Here is a 27,394-nt window from a genome sequence, read left to right on the forward strand (position 1 = left end):
GTGAGCACGAATATGCAATTCTGCCTACCTGACCATTTTAAGACCACATGGATGAATCCACACTCCAAACACTGACATCTCATTGACTATGTCATTACTCGGCAATGTGACAAAAAAAATGTTCTGATTATGATTGCACGAAATGTAGATGCCTCCTGGACTGACCACAGACTTCTAGTTAGCTGAATAAGGATCTTCATGCTGAGAAATTGCATTTGGGAGATAGTAAGTTCGAACCTCACTGTCGACAAACCTGAAGATGGTTTTCTGTAGTTTCCCATTTTAATAATAATGTTATAGGCTTACGTCCCACTAACTACTTCTTCAGTTTTTGGAGACGCAGAGGTGCCGGAATTTTGTCCCGCATGAGTTCTTTTACATGCCAGTAAATCTACCGACACGAGGCTGGCATATCTGAGCACTTTTAAATACCACCCTATGAGCCAGGATTGAACCTGCCAAGTTGGGGTCAGAAGGCCAGCGCCTCAACTGTCTGAGCTACTCAGCCTGGCGGTTTCCAATTTTCACACGAGGCAAATGCTAAGGCTGTACTTTAAGTAAGGCCATGGCCGCTTCCTTCAAACTCCAAGCCCTTTATTATCTCATCATCGCCTATTTATGTCGGTGCGACGTAAAGTAACTTGAAAAAAAAAAACATACATCATTATAGACCATTATGCCCTTCAGCGTTCAGTCTGCAAGCCTATGAGAATTTACTAAACGTCGCCACAATCCTCTATTTGCAACTAGTACTGTGGCCTCATTTAGTTCTATACCTCTTATCTTCAGATCGTTAGAAACTGAGTCTAACCATCATCATCTAGGTCTCCCTCTACTTCTCTTACCCCTCATAACAAGAGTCCATTATTCTCCTAGGTAACCTATCCTTCTCCATTCGCCTCACATAACCCCACCACCGAAACTGGTATATGTGTACAGCTTTACCCATCGAGTTCATTCCTAACAGCCCTTCTCTAATCATTCTGAGTATCCTCCTGTCATTGTTCCCACCTGTTTGTACCACCAATCATTCTTGCTACTTTCATGTCTGATACTTCTAACTTATAAGAAATCCTGAGTCCACCCAGCTTTCACTCCCTTAAAGCAAAGTTTCCTGAAAACAGACCAATGTAAAGATAGTTTCTTCTGGGAGCTGACCTCCTCCTTACAGAATACTGCCGATCACAATTGCGAGCTCACTGCATTACCATTCCTCCATCTTGATTCAATCTCACTTACTATACTACCATCCTGGGAGAACACACATCCTAAATACTTGAAATTATCTACCTGTTCCACCTTAGTACCACCAATCTGACATTCAATTCTCTTGGATTTCTTACCTACCAACTAATTTTCATACCATACTTAATGCACCTATTTTCAAGTACCAAGATATTAGACTGCAGGCTTTTGGCACAATCTGCCATTAAAACAAAGTTGTCAGCATAGGCCAGACTGCTTACTACATTTCCACCTAACTGAATCCCTCCCTGTCACTTTATACATTTCAGGAGATGATCCATGTAAACTACGAACAACAAAGGTGAAATATTACAGCCTTGTCTAACCCCTGTAAGTACTCTGAACCGAGAACTCATTCTACCATCAATTCTCACTGCAGCAAAATTGTAAACATAAATGCCTTTAATTGATTTTAATAATCTACCCTTAATACTATAGTCCCCCAGAATGGCGAACATCATCTCCCACGGCTTTGCTGATGAGACCTAGTGTTTACAGTGCACTAGTCTTCTGGTATGACCGAGCTCGATAGCTGCAGTCGCTTAAGTGTGGCCAGTATCCAGTAATCGGGAGATAGTGGGTTTGAGCCCCACTGTCGGCAGTCCTGAAGCTGTACCTTAATTAAGGCCACGGCTGCTTCCTTCCAATTCCTAGGCCTTTCTTATACCATAGCCGCCATAAGAAATATCTGTGTCGGTGTGACGTAAAGCAGGCTAGAACAATGTTGATAGTTTCATCGTCCTGTCTCAGTCTCATCCTTGGCTTTGACAATATGAAAGTGACTGAGGTACGAGGGACGCTAGTAATGCTATTCCTTATGCAGCCAGTCCCTGCTATGAATTATGAGAAAATGTTGCTCATAGGGTCGGTTGGTGCATGCATTTCAGTGGGCTTGGCAAACTGATATGTAATAGCAAATTACGGCTCAGTGAGGAAAGCAACGGGAAACTACCACACTCCTCATTTCCCTAGTACACCTCTTCAGTGATGCCTAAGCCATCTATGACAGATAATGGTGGAGCTGTTGAGGATTCAACCAGCCTTCAGGCTAAGGACCGAACATACATACATACACCCGTCACATGCTTTCTCTCGATCTATGAAATATAACTGTCTATTCCTCTTGTAGCATACTGAAAATCTGATCCTGACAGCCCCTCTGCAGTCTGAAACCTCACTGGTTTTCATCCAACTTCCTCTCAACCACGCACCCTCTCTTCCAAGATGCCAGTGAATACTTTGCCTTGTATACTGATCAATTAAATATCTTGATAGTTCTTGCAATCCTTCCTGTTCCCTTGCTTATAGACAGGTGCAATTACTGCTTTTGTCCAATCCGAAGGTACCTTACCAACACTCCATGCTAATATTATTCTATGAAGCCATTTCATTTCTGCCTTCCCACTATACTTCACCATCTGGTCTAATTTCATCTATTCCTGCTGCTTTATGACTCTGGAGTTTATTTACCATCCTTTCCACTTTCTTCAGCGTGATTTCATCAACATAATTTGCCACTTCCCCATGAGCTTGGTTGTTCGCGACATCATCAGGAAGATTTTCAAAATATTCCTTCCACCTGTCAAGTGATTCCCTGGGATATGTTATGAGTTCACCTGAATTACCCAAAACATTATTAATTTCCCTTTTCCCTCCCTTCCTAAGATTCTTTATTACTGTCCAGAAAGATTTCCCTGCTGCTTGACCTAGCCTTTCCAGCTTATTACCAAAATCTTCCCATGATTTCTTTTTGGATTCAACAACCATTTGTTTCATTCTATTTCTTTCAGCCCTTGATTGGAGCCATTTCTGATATGCCTTCATTTTATGTTTACAAGCTGCTCTCACTTCATCATTCCACCAAGATGTTCTCTTTTTCCCTTTTCCTATCTTTACACACAGTTGTTCCTAGGCATTCCCTTGCTGTTTCTACTACAGCATCCCTGATGCCACCCATTCTCTTTCTATATCCTGAAACTGCTTACTGATCAATGCACTTCTGTCTAATTTCCTCATCCTGGATATTTTCTACCCTTATTCGTCTGCAGACAGATTTTACTTTCTCTATACTAGGCCTAGGGATATGCACTTAGTTCACTACAGATCAGATAGTAGTCTGTATCACAAATAATCCCCGGAAAACCTGAACTTGAAGTTGGTTAATATATAGTCTATTATGGATCTGGTACCCCTACCCTCCCATGTGTAGTGGTGAATAGCCTTATGCTTGAAGAATGTATTCGTAACTTCTAAACCCATACTAGCACAGAAGTGCAGCAAATGCTTCACATTCCTATTAGCTTTCATATCTTTCCCACACTTACGAATCACCCTTTCATTTCCTTCAGTTCTATTTCCAACTCTCGCATTGAAATCGCCCATTAGCACTATCCTTTCCTTGCTGTTGACCCTGACTATGGTGTCACTCAGTGGTTCATAAAACTTGTCAACTTCATCCTCATCTGCACCCTCACATTGTGAATACACAGACAATTCTCATCCTCCAACTGCCAAATCTACCCACATCATTCGCTCATTTACGTATCAAACGGAAACTATGTTGCGTGCAATAGTATTCCTGATGAACAGCCTTACCCCACACTCTGCCCTTCCCTTTTTAACACTCATCAAGTATCCGTTATAATCTCCTATCGCCTCCTCGTTATCTCCCCTTACCCAAATATCATTTACTTTTAAATCATCAAGATGCATTCTCTTTGCTGACTCAGCCAGTTCTACTTTCTTTCTTCCCTAAGCCCCATTACTATTGATAGCTCCCCATCGAATTCCATTTAGTTCGCCAAGTTGTCTCCAAGGAGTCCTCCACCTTTGAAATGGAACTGGGACTCCATTACTCCCATAGGTTCGAATCTTGTTTTAAATGTTCTGAGTTTTGTAAATTGACTCAGAATACGCCTGAGATGCCCACTCCCATTCCATAGCAACTGGTATCCCGACTCTCAAGACCACTTACTAGGCCACTCAGCCATTGCCCATGGTTCATGAACTAGGGCGTGACTAGGGTAACCCACACCATGAAAAAAAAAAAAAGAATCTTCATACTTTGAAAACCACAATCTTACTTCTCAAACCGTTCCAGGAAAATTTGAACATCACCATACTTCAGAATACAGCTGTGAGTACTGGTTTCCAAGATGCTCTTATAGATCAGCTAACTAAAATTCTGGTGAATACAAAAGATGTTGAACTACAGTGGACTAAATTAAAAAATATAACTAAAGAGACAGCAGAGAAGGCCGTTGGTTTTGTTGTAAGGAATAGTTTCAAGATAATAAAAAAGTGATTCAGATCCTCCTCAGTGCCATGAGGACTTGTGCCTTGTTCAAGATCAATCTTCCAAGGAGAAGAAAGCATGGTTCGCTCCTCATGAGGTACCCAGAAAGCCACTGACAACACCGCCATCCTAACTGACAGTCTACAGTTCTACTGCTGCTGAAGACTTCCTCCATGTGTGCCACAGCATCCACCACAATAATGGATGGCAGTCCCTCCAACTTTCCAGGACTTTAGTAAGGCTCTCAAAAGTATGAAACCAAGAAAAGGCACCTGGATCCAACAACATTCCCCTTGTCCTCATTCAAAGTGGAGGCTTACCTCTCATAACCAGGCTCTTTTCCCTGATCCTTCTAATATGGGAAACCCTAAGTTCCCTGCTGACATAAAGAAATCAATCACTGTCACCATCTTAAAATTTTAAAAAAATGATCAACGCATCTGTGGCAATTATCGTGGCTGCTCTCCACAACTGATAGAATTCTGTTGAATAGTCTCTAGACAGTCTCTGGGAAGGTACTTTCTGAATCTCTATGGGTTTCGTCCCTCCAGAGGCACTATTAGTATGATCTTCTCTACGAGACAACTACAGGAGAAGTGCAGAGAATGACAAAGGCCTCCCCTTTGAGGCTACCCCTTCTCCATAGGAACACTATCGTATGCCTTTGTTAGATCTATGAATGTCATGACCTGATCCTTTCCATAAACCCAACTCTCTTCTATTAATTGCCTCATGCTGAAGATTGGGCCCACCATATATCTTCCACTTCAAAAGCCATACTGTTCCTCTTGCAACTCTCCTTCTACCTTTCTTGTTTCTTCTGGATGTGTTAACTCCCCACCATCCTCTTTCAACAGCTTACTATAAGATCTTTCTTTCCTATTACTTTGTATAATTCCATACAGCATTCTTTTATTGCCAGCTCCACCTGTTTCCATCTTTTGTGTAAATTCTTCCCAACTTTTCTTCACTTACTAATTTCTTACATTTCTTTTTATTATCAAGATACTTCCTTTTGTATTCTTCTTTATCTCTAATCCAATCTTGCCATGATTTCTTCTTTTCTTTCACTGATTCTTCACCTTCTCAAGCCACCAAGCTGTCTCCTTTTCTATCATCCTCATTGATATTCTACCATAGGCACTCTTTGTCCCACTTAAAAATGCCTTTTGAAGTTGGACCATTTTCAACATTTCCTACTTTAATTGGAATTTGTTGTTTCAGTTTCTCCAGAAATTCTTCCTGTACATTCCACACTTTATTTTACTATCTCCTTTAATTTTTTCCATTCTCATTTTTGCTTTCACAACCCTACGATCTCCATCGAATGCTTCTCCTGGTAAAGCTGTTACATCCATCAACTGTCTGTGATTTGTCCTTTCCACTAGAAAGTATTCAATTACTAATTTTATTCTTCTATCATCCTAGCCATATCTTTATTTTTCTTTTACAACTTGCTTTACATCGCACTGTCAATCACTGTCACCATCTTGAAAAAAAAAAAGAAAAAAAAAGTGATCAACGCATCTGTGGCAATTATCGTGGCATATCCCTGCTCCCCACAACTGATAGAATTCTGTTGACAGATCTTATGGCAACGATGGGATAGAAAAGGCCTAGGAGTGGGAAGGAGGTGGCCATGGCCTTAATTAAGGTACAGCCCAGCATTTGACTGGTGTGAAAATAGGAAACCACGGAAAACCATCTTCAGGGCTGCTGACAGTGGGGTTCGAACCCACTATCTTCCGGATGCAAGCTCACAGCTGTGTAACCCTAACAGCATGGCCAACTAGTAATTTTCCTGCTGTTTTTCTTTCAAAACCATGTGTTGCCTACACTCATTGCATTCCTCTCACAAAACTCAACTTCATTCCTTTTCCCACATCTGTATGGTACAATTACTGTACTTCTTTCTATCCTTGTTTTTTGTTTCCCACCTGTGCATTTAAATCTCCCATTACAATCATTTCCATATTAGTTATCTCCTTTTCTAGTTTCCTCAAGATTCTCCTGTTTACTCCCTGTCTGAGGTGCATACATTTCTATGAAGTCCATCACTTCGTTCCTCATCCACAGTCTAATTTTTATTATCCTGTTGCCGATGTACACTACCATATCCACATACTCTTCCACCAGTTTTTGAAATTATCAGGCCCACTCCATTCTTTGCCTCTCTGCCACCACTCCAGTATACTGTATATCCTTTTCTCATTCCCTTCTTTCCTTTCTCCTTCCATTTAACTTTGTTCAACCCCATAATATCTATACCCTCTTTCTTGATAACAACCTCCACTTCTTTCCTGTTAAGATCATAAAGTTGATTACGCTCACCTTCATCACTAAATGGCTTAAACAATGTTATGTACTTGCACTAACATCTTTGTCCTGTACCTGGCAGCCATGCTCCATGAAAAACTGTCTGCAAACAAAAAAAGTTGTGGAATTTAAGTATAAATTTGATGGACGGCTATTTAATCAAACCTCGCTGGGCTGAGTAGCTCATGTGGTAGAGCGCCAACCTTCAAAGCTCAAGTTGGTGGGTTTGTTCTTGGCTCAGTCTGGTGGTCTTTCAGGGTGCTCCAATATGCCAACCTCATGCTGGTAGATTAACTAGCACATTAAAGTACTCCTGCAAGGCACAATTCCAGCACCTCGGCAGCTCCAAAAACAGTAAAATTAGTTGGAGGGATGTAAAACCAATAACATTATTATTCAAACCAGACTCCAATCCGAAAGGCTTACCAGCCTCACCCATGTAACTGAACTGCAATATGCAGCTGACAATGCTTCTTAAGTGCATACTGGGTGGTTTACCCACCCCTTGTGATCTAGTTTTATGCAACCACCGCTTTTCTCCTACATTCTCTAATACATCAGTCCCTCTCTCTCATCATCAATGTCCCACTCCAGTCGCCCGGGTGTGCCCTCTCTCTAAACTGGGATAATATAACGAGATGTGTGGTTACGGGCTAAAAAACAGCAGGAATTGTGAGCATCTCTGTTAATTCATTATAAGTAAGTCAAATAAACCCATAAATCTAGCCCAGACATGAAGAACATGTACCTTACAACACGAGGTATACACACAGAACAGATATTCTAGGATATAGCCTGGGAACTGCCCACTGCATGTCAAGCCTCACAATAGCTCATTTGGCGCCATGCAAGTTTTTTATTTTTTATATACAGCCAGTTGCCTGGGATGTGGCAAGATTGCATACTTAACAGTTTCCACAGTCTCTGGTTTGTTTATTTGACCCTGAAAAGGGCTATTGGTACAGTGGCATATGGTATGGATCTAGGTTGAAAGAGGCTTGGAAACATCTGATAGGATTTCAGTTACCTATGTTGTTTAAAGCAGCACCTGCTCGAACTGACGAACTCCGTGGTTGACACAGAGCAGCGCGTGATGTTGTAAAGACTGTCTGACACGTTGCAACAACTCCACCTCCAGTGTATGGGATTCACACCAGCATTACTTGATACAAGAACAGGAAAAGACCCAAAGGAAAGAAGCATGATTTATTCTGAGCGATTTCCAACAAAAGAGTAGTGTTCCTTCCTAAAAGAATGTTTTTTTGAGAGTCCACCTTTTCAATACATCATGTTTTTTTAATTGATTTTCATACATATTTTTACATTATTGTTGTGTCTTACGCGGGACATGTTTCACCTAATTTTTAGGCATCTTCAGCTGCTGTTCCTACTACCTAAGATCAAAACAGCCAGGATCCTGGGTTTTATTTAATAATAAAATACTTAAAATGGTTAAGCTGACATGAATTATTTTAGCTAAAAAATACTATATGTTCTGTAGAAACATCCAGCTGGTGTGAATTGTTATGACTAGAGTTGTGTTTACATGTGCTGTATACTGTACAAAAAACATTTAGCTTGGATAAAATTGCTCTGTCTAAAAAAGGTTGAGCTTACAATAAATTATTATACAAATGATAAAAACATATTTGATGTGCTCCAAAAACTTGTGATGACGTTGGTTGGTTTGGGTTATTTAGTCTGTGAAATCCATTGTGCATGCTCTCACTGGAATCTTCATGGACTTGAGTATCTCCTTGGGAGTACAATTTGGTAGTATTTTGCAATACCTCAACTCGTTAGATCAAAATATAAAATTCACAGCTAAAGATGAATTCCATAAGTCCATAAATTTTTTAGACATTACCATCACACAAAAAGACGACAGTTTCGAACATCACATTTATAGGAAGCCAACCTTTTCACCAAACACAATCAAGAACATCTAATTACATCCCAACACTAAAAAAAATGGGCGGTCTACTATACTTTAATACATCGAGCATTTAAAATACCCCTCACACCAAAAGACCTCAACAAAGAATTACAATATATAAGGAACATAGCCTACTTCAATGGGTTTAACATAGAAATGGTCAATCATATAATAAGAAAAATTAGAAATTGACAAAGTTCAAAATTATTTCCTGAAAAACAAAAAAAAAGTCTAAATTTGCTACATTCACTTACAGTAATCTCAACATATATAAAATTTTGAACACGTTCAAGAAACATGACTTCAAAATTTCATTCAAAACACAAACCAAAGCATGTTCCTAAATCACAATAGCATCAACTCCAACAAAGGATCCGGGATTTACAAACTCACCTGTACCCAAGGTTTCATCTCATACATAGGACAAACAGAAGGAAGTTTCTCAACGAGATACTTAGAACATTATATTGAAAATAAACATCATAAATTCTTGCCAATGAGCGTACATATGAAAGAAACTGGACAAGCCTACATGACCGCAGGACAAGATTTAACTATACTAAAGAGGATTTCAAAAAGGCAAATTAATGGATGAATATGAAAACATCTACATTTCCATAGACCAGTTTTTCAACAGAAATCACAATTTAAATGACTTTATAGAGATTAAAAATCCTTTATATCATCAAATCCCAAAATGATTAAAATTATTTAAAATATCAAAAATAAAAGAAAACATGTTCAAAACTCAATAAATTTCCAAATGTAAAATCTCCGCCCACAGGAAAACACCTCCTCTGAGAACAGCCAATACCGCATCCGCCCACCCCTCCCCAACCCACATCCATCTGCGCAACACACTGTCATGACTGTGTGTCGTGACGTGCCTCTTTCATGTCTCAGTGCCGAGCGAACGGATAAGAGCTAGTCTCGAATCCACGACCTCCGAGACTAAGGATAGAGAGTATCGATCTAGAGTTTATATGATCATGTAACAGTGCTTCGAATGTTTGAGTGATAATTTTATTAAGGGAAAAATTCAAGTGTTCAGGGCATAAGATTTCATGTAAGTTTTACATAAGGCAAGTTGGTGCAACGCATAGCTCATGCATGTGTAATGTTGTGAAATAGCCAACAACACGGTGTCAGTGTGAGACAGAAGCACCGTAGAAAGTCCTGAGAGTATTTCTAGAAGCTAGTGGAAGGAAATATCACATAGATTTTTGATGCAGTAAGAAGCCACTTGTTCGAGTAGATTCTATGATACTCCCCATCAGCTAGTGGGAGGAACACGTGAGCCAATCAGACTTAAACACAACAGACTTCTGGAGGAGTAGAGGGGAAAATGTTCGAGAAGCCCCGAGTTGCGAATATAGGGAGAAGTTCTTCGAGAGACGGGAGAATCTAGCTAGCCACTGTGTAAGCAGGGTGTGTGTGACTGTAAACCATAGCAGTGCAGTAAGCTGCAGAATAGTTGTATGTGGCCAGGCAAAATCAGTCAGATATTGTGAAGGAAGCGCAAAGTAAGAAGAGACTACTGTTGATGCAAATCAGCAATCAGTAACGACGAGAATTTTCTAGACTGAATAGGAAGGAGTTTTGAAGGTGCCGGTTTGAGTTCTGGGTTTGCATCTCCCTTTAACTAAACGTCGTATCGCTCAGGAGAAGAGGTCAAGAAAGAAGGCGGTTGCTGACGGAAGGACAAACCTTCGACACAAGCTAAGTAATACCAATATAAATGGTCCGTTATTAGACATTATAAATTTTCCAGCTAACTCATTCCTGGCTGCCAGTATATCGCCCCCATGTGCTAGGCTGGGCTCATCAGTTGGTACCTAGCACATCCACCAAGACGCATGGCTGGCAACCGAGCTCGATAGCTGCAGTCACTTAAGTGCGGTCAGTATCCAGTAATCGGGAGATAGTGGGTTCAAGCCCAACTGTCGGCAGCCCTGAAGATGGTTTTCTGTGGTTTCCCATTTTCACACCAGGCAAATGCCGGGGCTGTACCTTAATTAAGGCCATGGCTGCTTCCTTCCAATTCCTAGCCCTTTCCTATCCCATCGTCGCCATAAGACCTATCCGTGTTGGTGCGATGTAAAGCAAAAAAGAAAAAAAAAAACCCATACCTAGTGATATATCATCTGATGGCCAAGCAGTCATCAAATTTTAGTGATGGGACAAAGTCTCTCACAGTGCATTGGCACTGCCAGTGGCTCCAATTGACCTACGCAGTGGCCTCCACGGTATGCACTAGCCATGCGTCTTGGTGGGTATGCTAGGTACCAACTGATGAGCCCAGCCTAGCACACGGGGCCGAAATGCTGGCAACCAGCAATGAGTTAGCTGGAAAATTTATAATGTCTAATAACGGACCATTGATATTGGTATTATACATTTACTCATTCGGAACAAATATTTCATATTCCCTATGGGAATCAACACCTATATCACATGCTAAGTAATCACCAAGTTTTGCAGGGTTTGATATTATTGTACTGAAGAGTGTAAATAAACTGGATAGTCAAGGACTTGAGAGAAACTATCTCTAACCAAGAGCTATAAATATACTCGTAACTTCGTTTTTTAATTTGTATTTGTACAGTATGTTCTTATTTTAGATAATACAGGTGAAGGGAATTGTGTGTGTGTTGTAAAGTTGTTCTTGTCATTGTTTATTAACAGCTCCCGAAAATTCCGAACCCAGTCCCTAACCTGTCCAATCCTTAGGATAATGACAACACACAGACACAACACGAGGCGCACGGACTTAGCCATCGCCAGTCAGACAGAAGGTGTCTCAAGAGCAAGCCAGCCGCGAGGGGGTGAGTAAGAGCCCACTTAACACCCCCATTTTATACTTCAGTTCACTCAAACTTCACAACTAAGACACATTTTTTCGTTACAGACCCTCAAACCTTCAATATCAACCCTTCAAAGAAGCAACAAGACCGCAATAATTGTCACAACGACCTTGAGAAGTCCCCTCTTCAAAACCCACACAGCGAAAGGCAACAAGATGTTACATCATTTTAATCACCATAAAACAACATTCAGACAATGGATCACACATCATCTTACAAAGTCGTTACCAAATTTAATCCCAAGGTGACACTCAAGTTCATGAAGATTTCAGTGAGAGCATGCACATTGGATTTTACAGACTAAATAACCCACACAACCAATGTCCTCACAAGTTTTTAAAGCACATTAATATGTTTTTATCATACGTATAACAATTGTAAACTCAACCTTTTTTAGACAGGACAATTCAATCAATCAATCAATCAATCAATCAATCAATCAATCAATCAATCAATCAATCAATCAATCACTACTGATCTGCATTTAGGGCAGTCGCCCAGGTGGCAGATTCCCTATCTGCTGTTTTCCTAGCCTTTTCTTAAATGATTGCAAATAAATTGGAAATTTACTGAACATCTCCCTTGGTAAGTTATTCCAATCCCTAACTCCCCTTCCTATAAACGAATATTTGTCCCCAGTCGCTCACAATCTTGTAATGTATTTATTACTCTGTACAGAATAACATCATCTACAAAATGCAAAATATGCAAAATGCCTTATCTCTGATTCCATTTCCTTACACATATCATTGATATATATAAGAAAACAAAGGTCCAATAATACTGCCTTGGGGAATTCCCCTCTTAATTTTTACAGGGACACATAAAGCTTCACCTACTCTAATTCTCTGAGTTCTATTTTCCAGAAATATAGCCACCCATTCATCATTCTTTTTTTCTAGTCCAATTGCACTCATTTTTGCCAGTATACTTAGTCTCCCATGATCTACCCTATCAAATGCCTTAGAGAGGTCAAACGCAATACAGTCCATTTGACCTCCTGAATCCAGGATATCTGCTATATCTTGCTGGAATCCTACAAGACGGGCTTCAGTGGAAAAACCTTTCCTAAACCCAAACTGCCTTCTATCAAACCAGTTATTAATTTAGCAAACATGTCTAATATAATCAGAAAGAATGCTTTCCCAAAGCTTACATGCAATGCATGTCAAACTGACTGGCCTGTAATTTTCAGCTTTATGTCTATCACCCTTTCCTTTACACACAGGGGCTACTGTAGCAACTCTCCATTCATTTGGTATAGCTCCTTCATGCAAACAATAATCAAATAAGTACTTCAGATCTCGTACTATATCCCAACCCATTGTCTTTAGCATATCCTCAGAAATCTTATCAATTCCAGCTGCTTTTCTAGTTTTCAACTTCTGTATCATATTGTAAATGTCATTGTTATCATAGATAAATTTTAATACTTCTTTAGTATTAATTACCTCCTCTATCTGGGCATTATCCTTGTAACCAACAATTTTTACATTCTGCTGACTGAACAATTCTGTCTTTTGAAGATCCTCACATACACACTCCCGTCGTTCATTAATTATTCCTGGAATGTTCTTCTTGGAACCTCTTTCTGCCTTAAAGTACCTATACATACTCTTTCATTTTTCACTAAAATTTATATGACCGCCCATTACGCTTGCCATCATGATGTCCTTAGCTGACTTCTTTGCTAGATTCAATTTTCTAGTAAGTTCCTTCAATTTCTCCTTATTTCCACAGCTATTTCTAACTATTTCTTTCCAACATGCACCTCCTTCTTAGTCTCTTTACTTCTCTGTTATAATATAGTGGATCCTTTCCATTCCTTGCCACCTGCATGCAAGCTAAACGTTTTCTATATATACCACATGTAAACATTTTTTTATTTTTTTTGCTAGGGGCTTTACGTCGCACCGACACAGATAGGTCTTATGGCGACGACGGGATAGGAAAGTCTTGGGAGTTGGAAGAAAGCAGCCATGCCTTAATTAAGGTACAGCCCCAGCATTTGCCTCGTGTGAAAATGGGAAACCACGGAAAACCATTTTCAGGGCTGCCGATAGTGGGATTCGAACCTACTATCTCCCGGATGCAAGCTCACAGCCGCGCGCCTCTACGCGCACAGCCAACTCGCCCAGTGCACATGTAAACACAACGCTAGTCATAACAATTCACAACAGCTGGATGTTTCTAACGAACATATAATATTTTTAATTAAAATAATTCATGTGAGCTTAACCATTTTAATTATTTTATTATTACATAAAACCCAGGATTCTGGCTATTTTGATCTTAGGTAGTAGGAACAGCGCCTGAAGATGCCTAAAAATTACTTGAAAAATGTCCCGCTTAAAATACAACAATAATGTAATAATGTGTATGTAAATCAATAAAAAACACAATGTATAGAATATGTGCTCTCTCAATAAACATTATTTTAGAACATTATACATTGCTCAATATGGACCCAACGATGGGATTTTTAACTTGTAAGAGAGTAGTGTTACGAAAATGTGTAAACTTTAAGCTGGGAAAACCTGGGAAAAAGGAGACGAGCTGGTTGACTAGCGTGAAATCTTCTGATTATATTTGAATAAATAACTGAAATAAATGAATAAGAATAATTAATTGAAATGTCTGTAACATGGACACCAGAGTTCACCTAAAGGGATCCCTTGAATTTTAATAGAGCATGAAAATTCTCTCTCCCAGGGCATATACATAAAGCTGCGTACTAGTACATCTGCTTCAGACCTTACCTAACCTTCTGAAAACGAATAAATAGGTAGGAACTGTACCTAGGTTCATCAATAACTCCACTGATTTTAAAATAACTATATTCTGAACAATATCCATGCGTGAGCACCTCATCAACACACCAAAATATACATAGAATACACTCACAAAATACTGCTGGAAGACTCCATATTTACACAATTATCCAACAACAACAACAACAACAACAACAACAAAAATGGTGGGAACCAAAAGCGAGGACCAAGCTATCATTTGTATTTAGCCCAATGAACACTAATTATAAAACTTACATACAGTACATACATTTGGATAAATACCCTTCACTGTCTCTATATATCAACACCACTTGCAGATTCTCACTACTGCCACTAATTATATCACACTGATATTTTACCTTTATAATTCTAGGTTCACTAATTCTAACATTTGGTTTAAAGATACTTTCACTTAAGCAACACACACTTGTTGTTCAGGCCATGAATTATGGAAAGTCTGAAATACAGTATCCCCATAGTTTTCACCAACATACAAGACACCAAGCCGCCACAAGTGATGTAATACTAAGAGCCTAAGCACTCCACACTTCACATTCCACAAAAATTTCAAGACGACTATGTTCTACAAAAATTTAAAGGCAAGTCACCACTGTTTTCTCACATGCCTATACAGACCTCAGCTTCCCCTTACTCTCACATGGTATGTCTAGACCGATCCTTGCCATCCAATCATGAGTGGAAGATCCCCTTGCCATACCAAGACCACACCCCGAACCTCTTCCGGATCCCAAGACAATAACAACCAGGCCCCGTCATCGGATTCTGGGCTGTTCCACATGACTCACGGAATCGTTTTGAGTTGTAAATAGCACTGTTTTTCCATCTGCTTGTACAAAACAAATTACTCATATCACATATGAAGACCTTCCAGCTTAAAATATTAAGAATAAATATACAAATGAAATAATAATAATAATAATAATAATAATAATAATAATAATAATAAAATAATAATATCTCTTAGTTGGGAATACAGTGCAAGGGTGTGATATATGTGCTATCGCAAGCGGTATGTTCCAAGCTGTCAGTGGAGAGATGGTGTGAATGGCATCAGTAGACGAATAAACTTGAGTGGAGTTTTCTAAAAATAGGAAGGATCAATGAGGATTAAGTTACAATTCAAGAGGACAAATAGGGACAAATATTCATTTATAGGAAGGGGAATTAGGGGATGGAATAATTTATAAAGGGAAATGTTTGGTTAATTTCCAACTTCTTTGAAATAATTTACGAAAAGATTAGGTAAACACGTGATAGGAAATCTGCCACCTGGGCAAGAGCCTAAATGCAGATCAATGATGACTGACTCAATAATGCAGTACCCAAACCTCCCAGTCTAACTGCTAGCAGACATTAGTCTCTATAGCTAAAACATGCACTGAATATTCACCCAGGTAGTCAAATCATTTTCAATGTCACAGAAGAAAAATATTTAGAAGGAAGGAAACGAAAATGGGTAAGCTTTCAGAATTTGAGGGGAATCCTTACATGGGGATTTAAGATGCTACTGAGGGTTTCCAATGTGTTATGATATATACAAAAAACAGTGTTCTTTGGCAAAAAGTTACTGCAGAAGGTGTCTCACTGTTAGAGCAGGCATGTTGCAGACAAAAAATTGGAACCCATGTGTAGGCTACTTGGAACCACCGGCAGTGCCAATGCACTATGAGAGACCTACTCTCATTACCAAAAATTGATACCTGCCTGGCCATCACATGATATAGATTCCCATAGGGAACCTGAAATATTTGTCCCGAATGAGTAAATTTATAATACCAATATAAATGGTCCGTTATTGGACATTATAAATTTTCCAGCTAACTCATTCCTGTGTGGTCGCATGTATCACGCGCAGATTGGCTTGATCAGTCATTGCGACATCTCCACAGAGCCAACAGATTTTAAGACTGGAACCGCGGCTGAGTCATTTGTAACCCAGCTGTTAGTTCTTTCTTTTCTATTCTCTGAAAAAGAACTATTTGTATCAAGTGTAGAGCCAATGAACATACCAGTACCTGCATTGGATATATATATATTTTTTTTTTTTTTAAATTTAATACACATAGTGTATTTTGATGTAGAATATTAACCATTCAAATAAGGAATATGTGGACAATAGCATACCTGCCAACTTTACAAAACAAAAAATCAGGAGATTTTGATATGAAAATCAGGAAAAATCAGGAGATACAATTGGTCAAAACGGCTTAATCTACATGTCTTGCGCAATACAACACTATGATACATTTATAACACTTATAGTCTCAAAACCCGACTGTTGCTATATGAGACTACAAGCTGAAAATAACACATCCCCCTCTGGGTGGGGGCGGTAGAATAACACCCAAGCTATCCCCTGCCTGTCGTAAAAGGCGACTAAAAGGGGCCTCCGAGGCTCTGAACTTTGGAGCGTGGGTTGGCGTCCACGGGGTCCTCAGCTGAGTCCTGGCATTGCTTCCACCTACTTGTGCCAGGCTCCTCACTTTCATCTATGCTATCCGACCTCTCTTGGTCAACTCTTGTTCTTTTCCGACCCCGACACTATTAGGTTTGCGGGGCTAGGGAGTCTTTCATTTTCACGCCCTTCGTGCCCTTCTCTTACTTTGGCCGATATCTTCATTTTTCGAAGTGTCGGATCCCTTCCATTTTTCCCTCTGATTAGTGTTATATAGAGGATGGTTGCCCAGTTGTACTTCCTCTTAAAACAATAATCACCACCACCACCTAAAAATAACACACCTCTATTCCCTCACAGGAAGTATGTGAGTGAGATTATCAGTCTCTGATAAGCCTTCTGAAAATAGTATGAATTCATGCTCCATATGTATGTATCGGTCATGCACTAAAATGCCATTACTTAGCAAATGCATAGATTAATATATTACATCAAGCCCCGCGCGATTATGCGAAGCACAATGCTATTTGTATCAAATAACTAGCGGTTGTACCCATCCTTCGCTATGGAATTTTGAGAAAGACTGTCCTTATAGTTTTCCCAACTGACGTCAACATAGGTCGTTACAATGATGTCAGTATGAATATCACAATTAAAAGTAATATTATCTTATGAAATATTTGATAACATGAAAAACAGCACATTTTCTCACTTTTAAAGTAAAGCACCACAGTTTTGAACTAACATTCAAAGTTTCAAAGGTAGAATGACCAGGCTGCAGACAGCCACTAACACTCTTGTGTCATTATTCCACTTATGATGATGCTTGTTGTTTAAAGGGACCTAACATCTAGGTCATCGGCCCCTAATAGTACAAAATGTGATGAAATGTAATGACAATTTAAAAGTCCAAAATCATCTACTGACCAGAATTCAAAACGTGCTGTTCCTCACATAGTGGCTACTAACCATAGGCAAGGCACACGCATGGTGTCGCTCATAGAGTGGTACTAATCACAGGTACTGTAAAACTCACCCTGATTCACACGCTGTTGCTACTAATCACTAATATACTGTGTACTTAACATAGTGGTACTACGCGCAAGTAAAAGCGACCCAGCGTGGTGGTACTAATTATAAGTAGTCTCATGGTTCTAATTTAAACATCCGTAGGTTGCCCCTTTTAGTCGCCTCTTACAACAGGCAGGGGATACCGTGGGTGTATTCTTCGCCTGTGTACCCCACACACAGGGGGTTATTTTATTTCGCTCAAGTCCGCCGGCAAGCCGGTTAGGACCCCCCTATCCCCCACCTGGAACGCGCCACGTTGTAATATTACCTCCCTCCCTGCTACGCCAACGTAGTAGGTTCGTGGTTATTCCATTTAAGTGTGCACACTGCTCATTCCAATCACTGTCTCAGAGTAGGGATTGAATAGCTGGAATACTATGATGATCCAGTGTGTTACGTACCAGTAGTATCCGAAAATTTATGAACCAGAGGAATCACATGCATAATGAGAGAGAGAGATCTAACTCCCCAGCTACTTCCCGCCAATATTCAAGCAGGCTGTTATACTAGGTACGCAGCAGTAATCTCATCTATTGGAGATAAATGGCAGCAGAATACACAAAGCACGTCACAACAAACAATGGTCAATGTAATGTTATTGTTGATCAATTTTATGAGCTGTCTATATTATAGGCTTTCACATTTAGTTTTCTTCTGACTCTGTGATATTAGAGCATCTGATGTAAAGTGAGTCCTCCTTTCTTTTATGACTTCCTTTTGTGTTATTATTCAAGCGATCGTTCCTTCATGACTTTTTTCTCATTCTTATAATCATCTTCACAATATTATTATAGTCAGTACTGGAAAACTGAATAAGACATAAATAATCAGAAATTGTACTCTCTATAACTGTTGTTATGTAGTACTTTTCGATATGACCAATTAGATAGGTAATTAAAATATAAATTTTGTCACCTTCCCCTAAACTACCATTTTGAACAGGGTGAATAAAATTATTTGTAGCGTGGACTGTAGTTCCTTACTGCCCGACGTTACATACCGATTTTCATTAAATTATTCTCAGCCGTTTTGTCGTGATGCGCGTACATACTTATATACATACAGACAGACATTGCGGAAAATTTAAAACGTGCATTTCTCCTTGTTACTGTGGTCACGACTGGTACAGAAATAATATTCTTTATAAATTCTGAGCAATGTACAGACAATCTTTTTTTTAAGTTATATTGAGATAAATGAAAATTATTCAGAATTGTCTCCAAAAGGCTCATAAAATCTCTAGAAAAGTCACTAGTCGTTATCATTGAAATTCTATCACTAAATTACTAAAAAAGACTCCATATCTAGCGCCTAGTCTCTAGAATCGAGTAGACTGATGTGCTAATATAATGGTCCGTTATTGGACATAGACTGATGTGAACGAACACGAACATAGTACGCGAGAACGAGAGACTGACGATCGATATACGCGTCACGATATACAGGTTTCAATAACATCGCATATTCACACACATTTCTCGCATTAATAAATGTAGATATTTCGTTTGAAAGCAGCCAATGAGCGAAGGACTTCCAGCCATTCATGTAAAAAAGGTGAAATGGCAGGATTTGAAAACAAATGTTTTAAGTCCACCAAGAAATAAGCTAAAATCGGGAGAAATAATAGAATAATCGGGAGGCGGGAGAAAACTGTCGAAAGTCGGGAGTCTCCCGCCTAAATCAGGAAAGTTGGCAGGTATGCAATAGGATTGCTCCACTTCGCTGACCCACAACGAGTCCAGTTTTAAGCCGTTACTCCTATGGCACCGCGAATACACAGTAAAGCAATAAAGGCTTCCATCTCCTCCTTTTTTTTTTTAGAGACCAATCATCTGACATCAGTACACACGATGTACGTACATTATGCTGCATATAGCTTATTTGTGGGAATGATACTTCACACGACACACGCGTTGAGAATGCATAATATTCCGTGGCTGTACATGCTAAAAATATTTTTCCTTGCAGAAGGTAGGGAAGAAAGAAATAACAGCTAGGCCACAAATGACCCAGCCACGGTTTGAGTGTTAAGAAGAATTTCAGGAGAGAAAAACGTATTCTCGGAAATGAGTAGCGGCTGACGACGACGATATATGCAAGAAAAGTACACTTAAGTGCATCGAGGTCAATGTTAGACTTCACTCCACCCCACTGTCGGCAGCCCTGAAAATGGTTTTCCGTGGTTTCCCATTTTCACACCATGCAAATGCTGGGGCTGTACCTTAATTAAGGCCATGGCCGCTTCCTTCCCACTCCTAGCCCTTTCCTGTCCTATTGTCGCAGTAAGACCTATCTGTGTCGATGCGACGTAAAACAACTAGCAAAAAAAGAAAAAAAAAAAAACTAACTTCACTCCAAGGCCCGGTTTCATCAAGGAGGGTTACATATACTCCAAACCTGGTTTGTTAACTTCGGGTTAATATTTTAACTTGTTCTTGTGATTCACGTGTTTCACCAAGCCATTTTGGCAGAGGGTTAACTAACACCGTATTAACCCTCACTTGAAGCAGTTACCATGCCTGTCAAAGAGGCTGTGACTGAAAATGAGAGTTTATGAACACACTTCTTGCACGGATCTTTTGTTTCATCTTTGCGCAGTATTTTGTTTTTAATATCAATATAAATGATCCGTTATTGGACATTATAAATTTTCCAGCTAACTCATCCCTGGTTGCCAGCGTTTCGCCCCTACATGCTAAGTTGGGCTCATCAGTTGGTAAATAGCACGCCCACCAAGACGCATGGCTAGTGCATACCGTCTAGGCCACTGTGTAGGCTACTTAGAACTACCGGCAGTGCCAATGCACTACGAGAGACCTAGTCTCATTACCAAAAATTGATGCCTGCCTGGCCATCACATGATATAGATGTTGATTCCCATAGGGAACCTGAAATATTTGTCACAAATGAGTAAATTTATAATACCAATATAAATGGTCCATTATTGGACATTATAGGTTTTCCAGCTAACTCATTCCTGGCTGCCAGCGTTTCGCCCCGTGTGCTAAGTTGGGCTCATCAGTTGGTAAACAGCACACCCACCAAGACGCATGGCTAGTGCATACCGTCTAGGCCACTGTCTAGGCTACTTGGAACTACCAGCAGTGCCAATGTACTATGAGACCTAGTCTCATTACCAAAAATTGATGCCCGCCTGGCCATCACATGACATAGATGTTGATTCCCACAGGGAACCTGAAATATTTATCCCGAATGAGTAAACTTATAAGACCAATATAAATGGTCCATTATTGGACATTATAAATTTTCCAGCTAAATCATTTCTGGTTGCCAGAGTTTCACCCCTGTATGCTAAGTTGGGCTCATCAGTTGGTAAATAGCACACCCACCAAGACGCATGGCTAGTGCATACCGTGGAGGCCACTTCCACAGTTCCGTGGTAGCCTGAGTTATTTTGTAATTAGTAGTGTTCTGTGTTCATAATAGATTTGATAACATTAATCGAAAAAAAAACGATAGAGAAGAGAAACTGATGTACACATTATTGTTCTTTAGAAAAACATTACTCACAGAGTTAGTCGCTAAGTATCAAAGCATCATAGAATGCAAGAAGACTGAGAGTGTGAGATTAAAATAAAAAGAGGACACTCAGAAATAAATTACAGGGTAATTTAATAGTATTGCCCATGTGACAGTGTGAGCTAGCAAGCAAATTAATCAGTTCTACAAAAATATTAATGCTGTAGCTGCAGACACTTTAGAGACCATTCTGTTGACAGTAGTTTTTGATACCCTAACGTTGTCTCCGACCAATATATGAAACTACCCTGTGGCGTAAAACCTTAATGCAATCAATACCTGCAGTATACAAGAGAGACTTGTTTCTGTTTGTTGGGGTTCCAACCTCCCGCAAATTTTGTCGACGATCTTACGGACGTTTTGTGACAGTTTATAACTCTTCAGAAATTATTCCTTGGATGGATTCTGAAAACAGTTTCTCCTTATAGTCCTATTTCTGTTAGGAGCACCATTTAACATACCTAAATAAATTAATTCTGCACCCAACACATGATTATCTACAGCCATTTTGCTCTTAGTCTCGAGTCAACAGTTTAACCCAGGTGAAAGGAGGGTTTAACTTAACTCCGACCTTAATCTAGAGTTAAAACTAAGCCTCCTAGATGAAACAGAATGAATAGTCAAATTCAGAGTTAAAACTGTGTAACACGAGGTTAAGGTTTAATCCCCGCTGATGAATCGGGCCTAAGACATTCTAAAAAGGGAGCCACACTGCCTTCATTGCATGACCAAGGGTGAGAATATGCATTTTTTTCTTACAAAACTGTACAAAAAACTGTATAAACAAAATTGTACAAAATGCCAGGTCGAAACATGTCTATTTATGTGCGAACTTTCATCTTAATTGGACGTAAAAATATATAGTATTGACTACGAGGATTAAAATAGTTTTGTACAATTTTGTAAGAAGTTCAACCGTCGATACGGATTCAACAATGAGATTCATAGTCTGTAATGAAAATATGCAGATTTGTTTTCAAGTGATGTAATAGTTAGATGCATGTTAATGCTGATCTTAAAACTTTGTTTTGTGGCATATACAAGAAATACAACTGCATATTCCTAATATTTTATCCTCCTACCATCCACCATTATGAAATATCATAATTTAAGGAATACCACTAAAAACTCAAATACTGTATCACCAAAAATTTAGACTTTTGGGTATTGCATTAATGGGTTAACGTTGTAAGTTTATCCGTATGACTGATTTCCGCACCAATGAGTTTCTGGCACTACAAACGCTTTGAGTTCCCAAGTTCATTTCCTCCCTACAATTTTCAACAGCCTTGTATTTTTCACATTTTTCATTTCCCTTCAAAACAGAATAGTAATTTTAATACGTGACTGAAAAACATAAGTATCAAAATTGACCAACAACAGTCGTCAATCTGAAGATTAGGACATGCTGCAGTGAGTTTCTAGAAACATGGAGCAAAGGGTGCAACTGTGTCTACAAGAAGGAAGTAATTTCCAAAATCTACTGTGATAGTATGCTATTATCCCAGCGATACATTACATTTAGAATGTATTTACAAGTTGGTAGTAGTTGTGAGACAATAATGGGGTAACTTTAAAAACTATCTAATTTATATCAATCAAATCAGTCACCACTGATTTGCATTTAACCCGCGATCACTCGCGCTATGAGGTTCAATCTAACATTTTTACAAATTTTGCTACAATTCTCGTTTGTCCTTAGCATTGAATCGATGTCCATTTGAAAATGCCTCACTTGATCCTTTGAGCACGCCATGATGTATTTGTGTAGTAGCTGTGGTATTTGGGAGGGGAGAAAAGAGTGAGGGAAAGAGCGCTCACGCGTTTAGTTTCTATCTCACAGCGCGAGCGGTCGGGTGTGTCTAACGAGTGAGTACGTTAGGAGAGACCTAACAGCGCGAGTGATCATGTGTGTGTGATTTTCTACAATTTGATTTATTTATATTCTTATCGCCGGCAATATGAGTGTAAATCAAAGCCAGCAAATCATTAGCTGGTTGTTAGAAGAAGAATGCATCGAGGAACCATCTCCATTATCTGACACAGATGATGCAAGTGAACACAGTGAACACGACACGGCTTCGGAACAGTCAGATGAAAATGAAATATCTACTGAGAATATTGAGTTTGGAGGTGAACGGTGGAGAATAACTAATGCTTTTTATACTGGCAAAGATGGAACCCGATGGAACATTCACAAATGTCCACAAGCAAAACAGTGCAAAAAAACCTGGTAAAGAAATTGCCTAGTGTAGCTCAAGAATTTGGGGATCACGAAAATGTATTAGATTGATGGAAGATTTTCTTCCCTGATAATTTGATTATGGACGTTGTTGTTTTTATAAACCAGCAGCTACGCGTAATGCATTCACAATATACTCATAAATGAGACTGTCAGGATATTGATTTTCAAGAAATAATGCTTTCTTAGGGCTTCTCTATTTAATAGGTGTCAAGAAAGGTCAACGCCTGAGCACAGATGAATTGTGGATCACAGATGGAACAGCTCCAGATATATTTGTTTCAACAATGTCTAAAAAAAGACTCCATACCTTAGTGCAAGCAATCCAGTTTGATGACAAAGCTACAAGAAATGTTGATAACATTGCTCCTATTCATGGAATATTTGAAACTTTTGTAAACTTATGCAAAGTGAGCTATAACATTGGTGAATATGCAATGATTGATGAGATGCTTGAACCTTTTAAAAGTAAATACAAATTCCAACAGTTCATTGCAAATTAATTAATGCTATTTGCTTTACGTCCCACTAACTACTTTTATGGTTTTCGGAGATGCCGAGGTGCCGGAATTTAGTCCCACATGAGATCTTTTACGTGCCAGTAAATCTACCGACACGAGGCTGATGTATTTGAGCACCTTCAAATACCACCGGACTGAGCCAGGATCGAACCTGCCAAGTTGGGGTCAGAAGGCCAGCGCCTCAACCATCTGAGCCACTCAGCCCAGCAGTTCATTGCAAATAAACCTGCCAAGTACAGAATAAAAATATATGCACTTGTTGACTCAAAGACATATTTCACTAATAACATGGAGATATACGCTGGCAAACAACCTGATGGTCCATATAAGATACCTAATGATCCAAGTAGTGTTGTGAAAAGGTTGATAACAAGTGTTGACAACAGTGGGCAAAACATAACAATGGACAATTACTACACTAGTGTTCCTCTTTTAAATGACTTGTACACAAATCACAGACTGAGTGGTGGACACAATACGTAAAAAGAAACCACAAATCCCACCAGAGCTACTAAATGTAAAAGAGCGACCTCACTGCAGTGGCATGTTTGCATTTGGAAAGGATCCTAACAAGTGTACTTTAGTATCGTATGTGCCAAGGAAGAAGTTGAAGAAGAGTGTATTACTTATCTCAACAATGCACGCAGATGACGAAATAGATGAGGAATCAGGAGACGACAATAAATCAGTAATAATAACTTTCTACAACATGACTAAAGGATGAGTCGATGTTGTTGATAGGATGAAAAGCGAGTACAGTGTCACCCGAGTTAGTAATCGATGGCCATTTACTATTTTTTGTGGGTTACTGAATGTTGGAGCAATAAATGCCCAGATAATCTACAAAGCAAACACAAATGTAATGGTGCTAAGAAGAAAATTCTTGACTGATATGGCCAAGGAACTGGTAAAGCCTCACATGATTCGTTGATCTTCCATGGAAACGCTACCTACAACACTGCACCAAAAAATAAGGCAACTAACAGGACTTGTGGCTCGTCTTCCAGAACCAAAACCATGGAGAGAAAACAAGGTGTGCTTTCTGTCCACTACGGAAAAACCGATTCACCCTGCATATGTGCAGTGGCTGCAATAGGCATATCTACAATGAACATACTGATTCAACCATTCACATATGCCAGGCGTGCGCTGTACAACCAGATTCAGAAAAATAAACAATGACAGTGATTCAACAAAATGTTGATAAAGACTTAGTCTGCTTTTATTTTCATGTTATTTCATTTTCTGGTATTGTTTGTTTGGGAACAACTATGATTCGTGTTAAATGAAATTTATGTTGATCGCGTGAGTTTTGTTGGGATTAATTATGTATTGCTTGTGTGAAGATGCTGAAAAAAACACTAATACCTTAGGAAAAAGTAATCTAACTTTTAAACCGTAAACCAATATAGACTTCATTAATATTCAAAATTGTAATTGTGATTTAGTAAGCAAGCTGACAAGTTTATAGGCTACTTTTATCAGATGGTGCTATTTCATTTGAAATAAATGTAATGTTTAATTTTAACTGTAGGCCTATGTCGTATTCAATAAAAATGTTAAAATTATCAGTATGCAATAAAAACATTAAAATAGGATAAAAGCAAAAAAGAAACAAAATCCATGATTTTATAAGAGAATTACAGATGTTAGGCTCCACCTAACAATGCAAGTGATCGCATGACTTGCCGAAGCGCAAGTGATCGCGGGTTAAGGCTGTCGTTCAGGTAGCAGATTCCCTATCAGTTGTTTTCTTAGTTCATATTATGATTTTGCCTACTTTTAAAATCTCCAATCAAGTTTATTTATTTATTAATGTCATTCCATGCTATGTCTCTGTTGACAGCTCAGAACATACCAGTTAGCTCAGTAGCACAAAGTTTACATTTTTGTAACACTACTCCTTTGTCCGAAATCACCCAGAACAAATCGTGCTGCTTCCCTTGGGATATTTCCAGTTCTCGAATCACGTAATCCTAGTATGGATCCCATACAATGGAACCATACTCTAATGTCTTAATATGCCCTCTCCTTTACATACTTTCTGCAACCCAAAAATACCCTCATAACCATATGAAGATATCTTGTAACCTTTAATTATGTTATTTTGGTACCCCAATAAAGATCTTTTTTTATGTTAACACCTAGGTACCTACCTAATAAAATTTGAAGCGACGTTTCCTCTTGGTGAAACTTACCACCTGACTTTTCACCCTGTTTATCATTATACCATGTCAGCTGTCCATCTTGCAACATATAAATGTTTTCTTTTGATTCAAGGCCTAGTACAATGATCAAAGTGGTCTCTAATAATGCATTCAACTATTTACCTGAATCACTGATTCTGTAGCTGGAAAACTGACAGCTAATTTCTCCACAGACCACTCATCAGGATCAGTCTGATGTAAGTATCTAATATGTTCCTGCTCTTCCCATGTCAACAGGTTTGGTTCTCGAGGCTCTTTAAAATATTTTCTACCTACCATTTTCAACTGTCTTTTGTCGTTCTCTTTTTGCATTTCCCTTTAAAAGAAAGAAATAACAATTACATTAAATACAGAAATATCAAGGTAAGACATAAAACATAATATTTTTCAATATAAGTTAATAAAAATATTTTTATGAAATTTTGTATAAAAATTGGTGTTCATATCATCTGTATATGTAAAATAAGAATTTTGTCTGTACATTGCTCATAATTTAAAAAGGATGGTATTTCTCTATCAGTCGTGTCCACAGTAACAAGAAAATGCCCTTTTTAATTTTCCATTAATTTCTGTCTGTCTGTAAACGAATCACGAGAAAATGGCTGAAGAGAATTTAATGAAAATCGGTATGCAAAGTTGGGGAATAAGTCACTGAGTGAAATGGTAGTTTAGGCAAATGCCTAAAATTTAATTCTCAAATATTTATGTTATTAGTAGTCGTATCTTAACGAAAATTGGTAGTCGAAGTCGGGGAATAAGTAGCTACAATTTAGGCCATAAATAATTGTATTCACACTGAGAAAAATGGTAGTTTAGGGGGAAGGTCTAAAATTTAATTCTCAAATCTTTGTTATTAGTGGTTCTATCTTAATGAAAATCGGTATGCAAAGTCGGGGAATAAGTTGCTATAATCTAGGCTATAAATAATTTTATTCATACTGAGTGAAAT

General features: G+C 38.9%; 1 protein-coding gene across 1 annotated transcript in view; it reads right to left on the reverse strand.

Annotated features, from left to right (window-relative positions):
* The window catches only part of LOC137501870 (neugrin-like), a 68,719-nt gene that overhangs the window by 29,601 nt on the left and 11,724 nt on the right, over nucleotides 1-27,394 (reverse strand). The window contains exon 2 of the mRNA XM_068228995.1: nucleotides 26,569-26,761. Within this exon, the coding sequence (XP_068085096.1) occupies nucleotides 26,569-26,761 (193 nt within the window). The remainder of the gene's footprint in view (nucleotides 1-26,568; nucleotides 26,762-27,394) is intronic.

This window comes from Anabrus simplex, chromosome 1 (assembly GCF_040414725.1).
Source record: "Anabrus simplex isolate iqAnaSimp1 chromosome 1, ASM4041472v1, whole genome shotgun sequence".
Classification (NCBI taxonomy): Eukaryota; Metazoa; Arthropoda; class Insecta; order Orthoptera; family Tettigoniidae; genus Anabrus; species Anabrus simplex.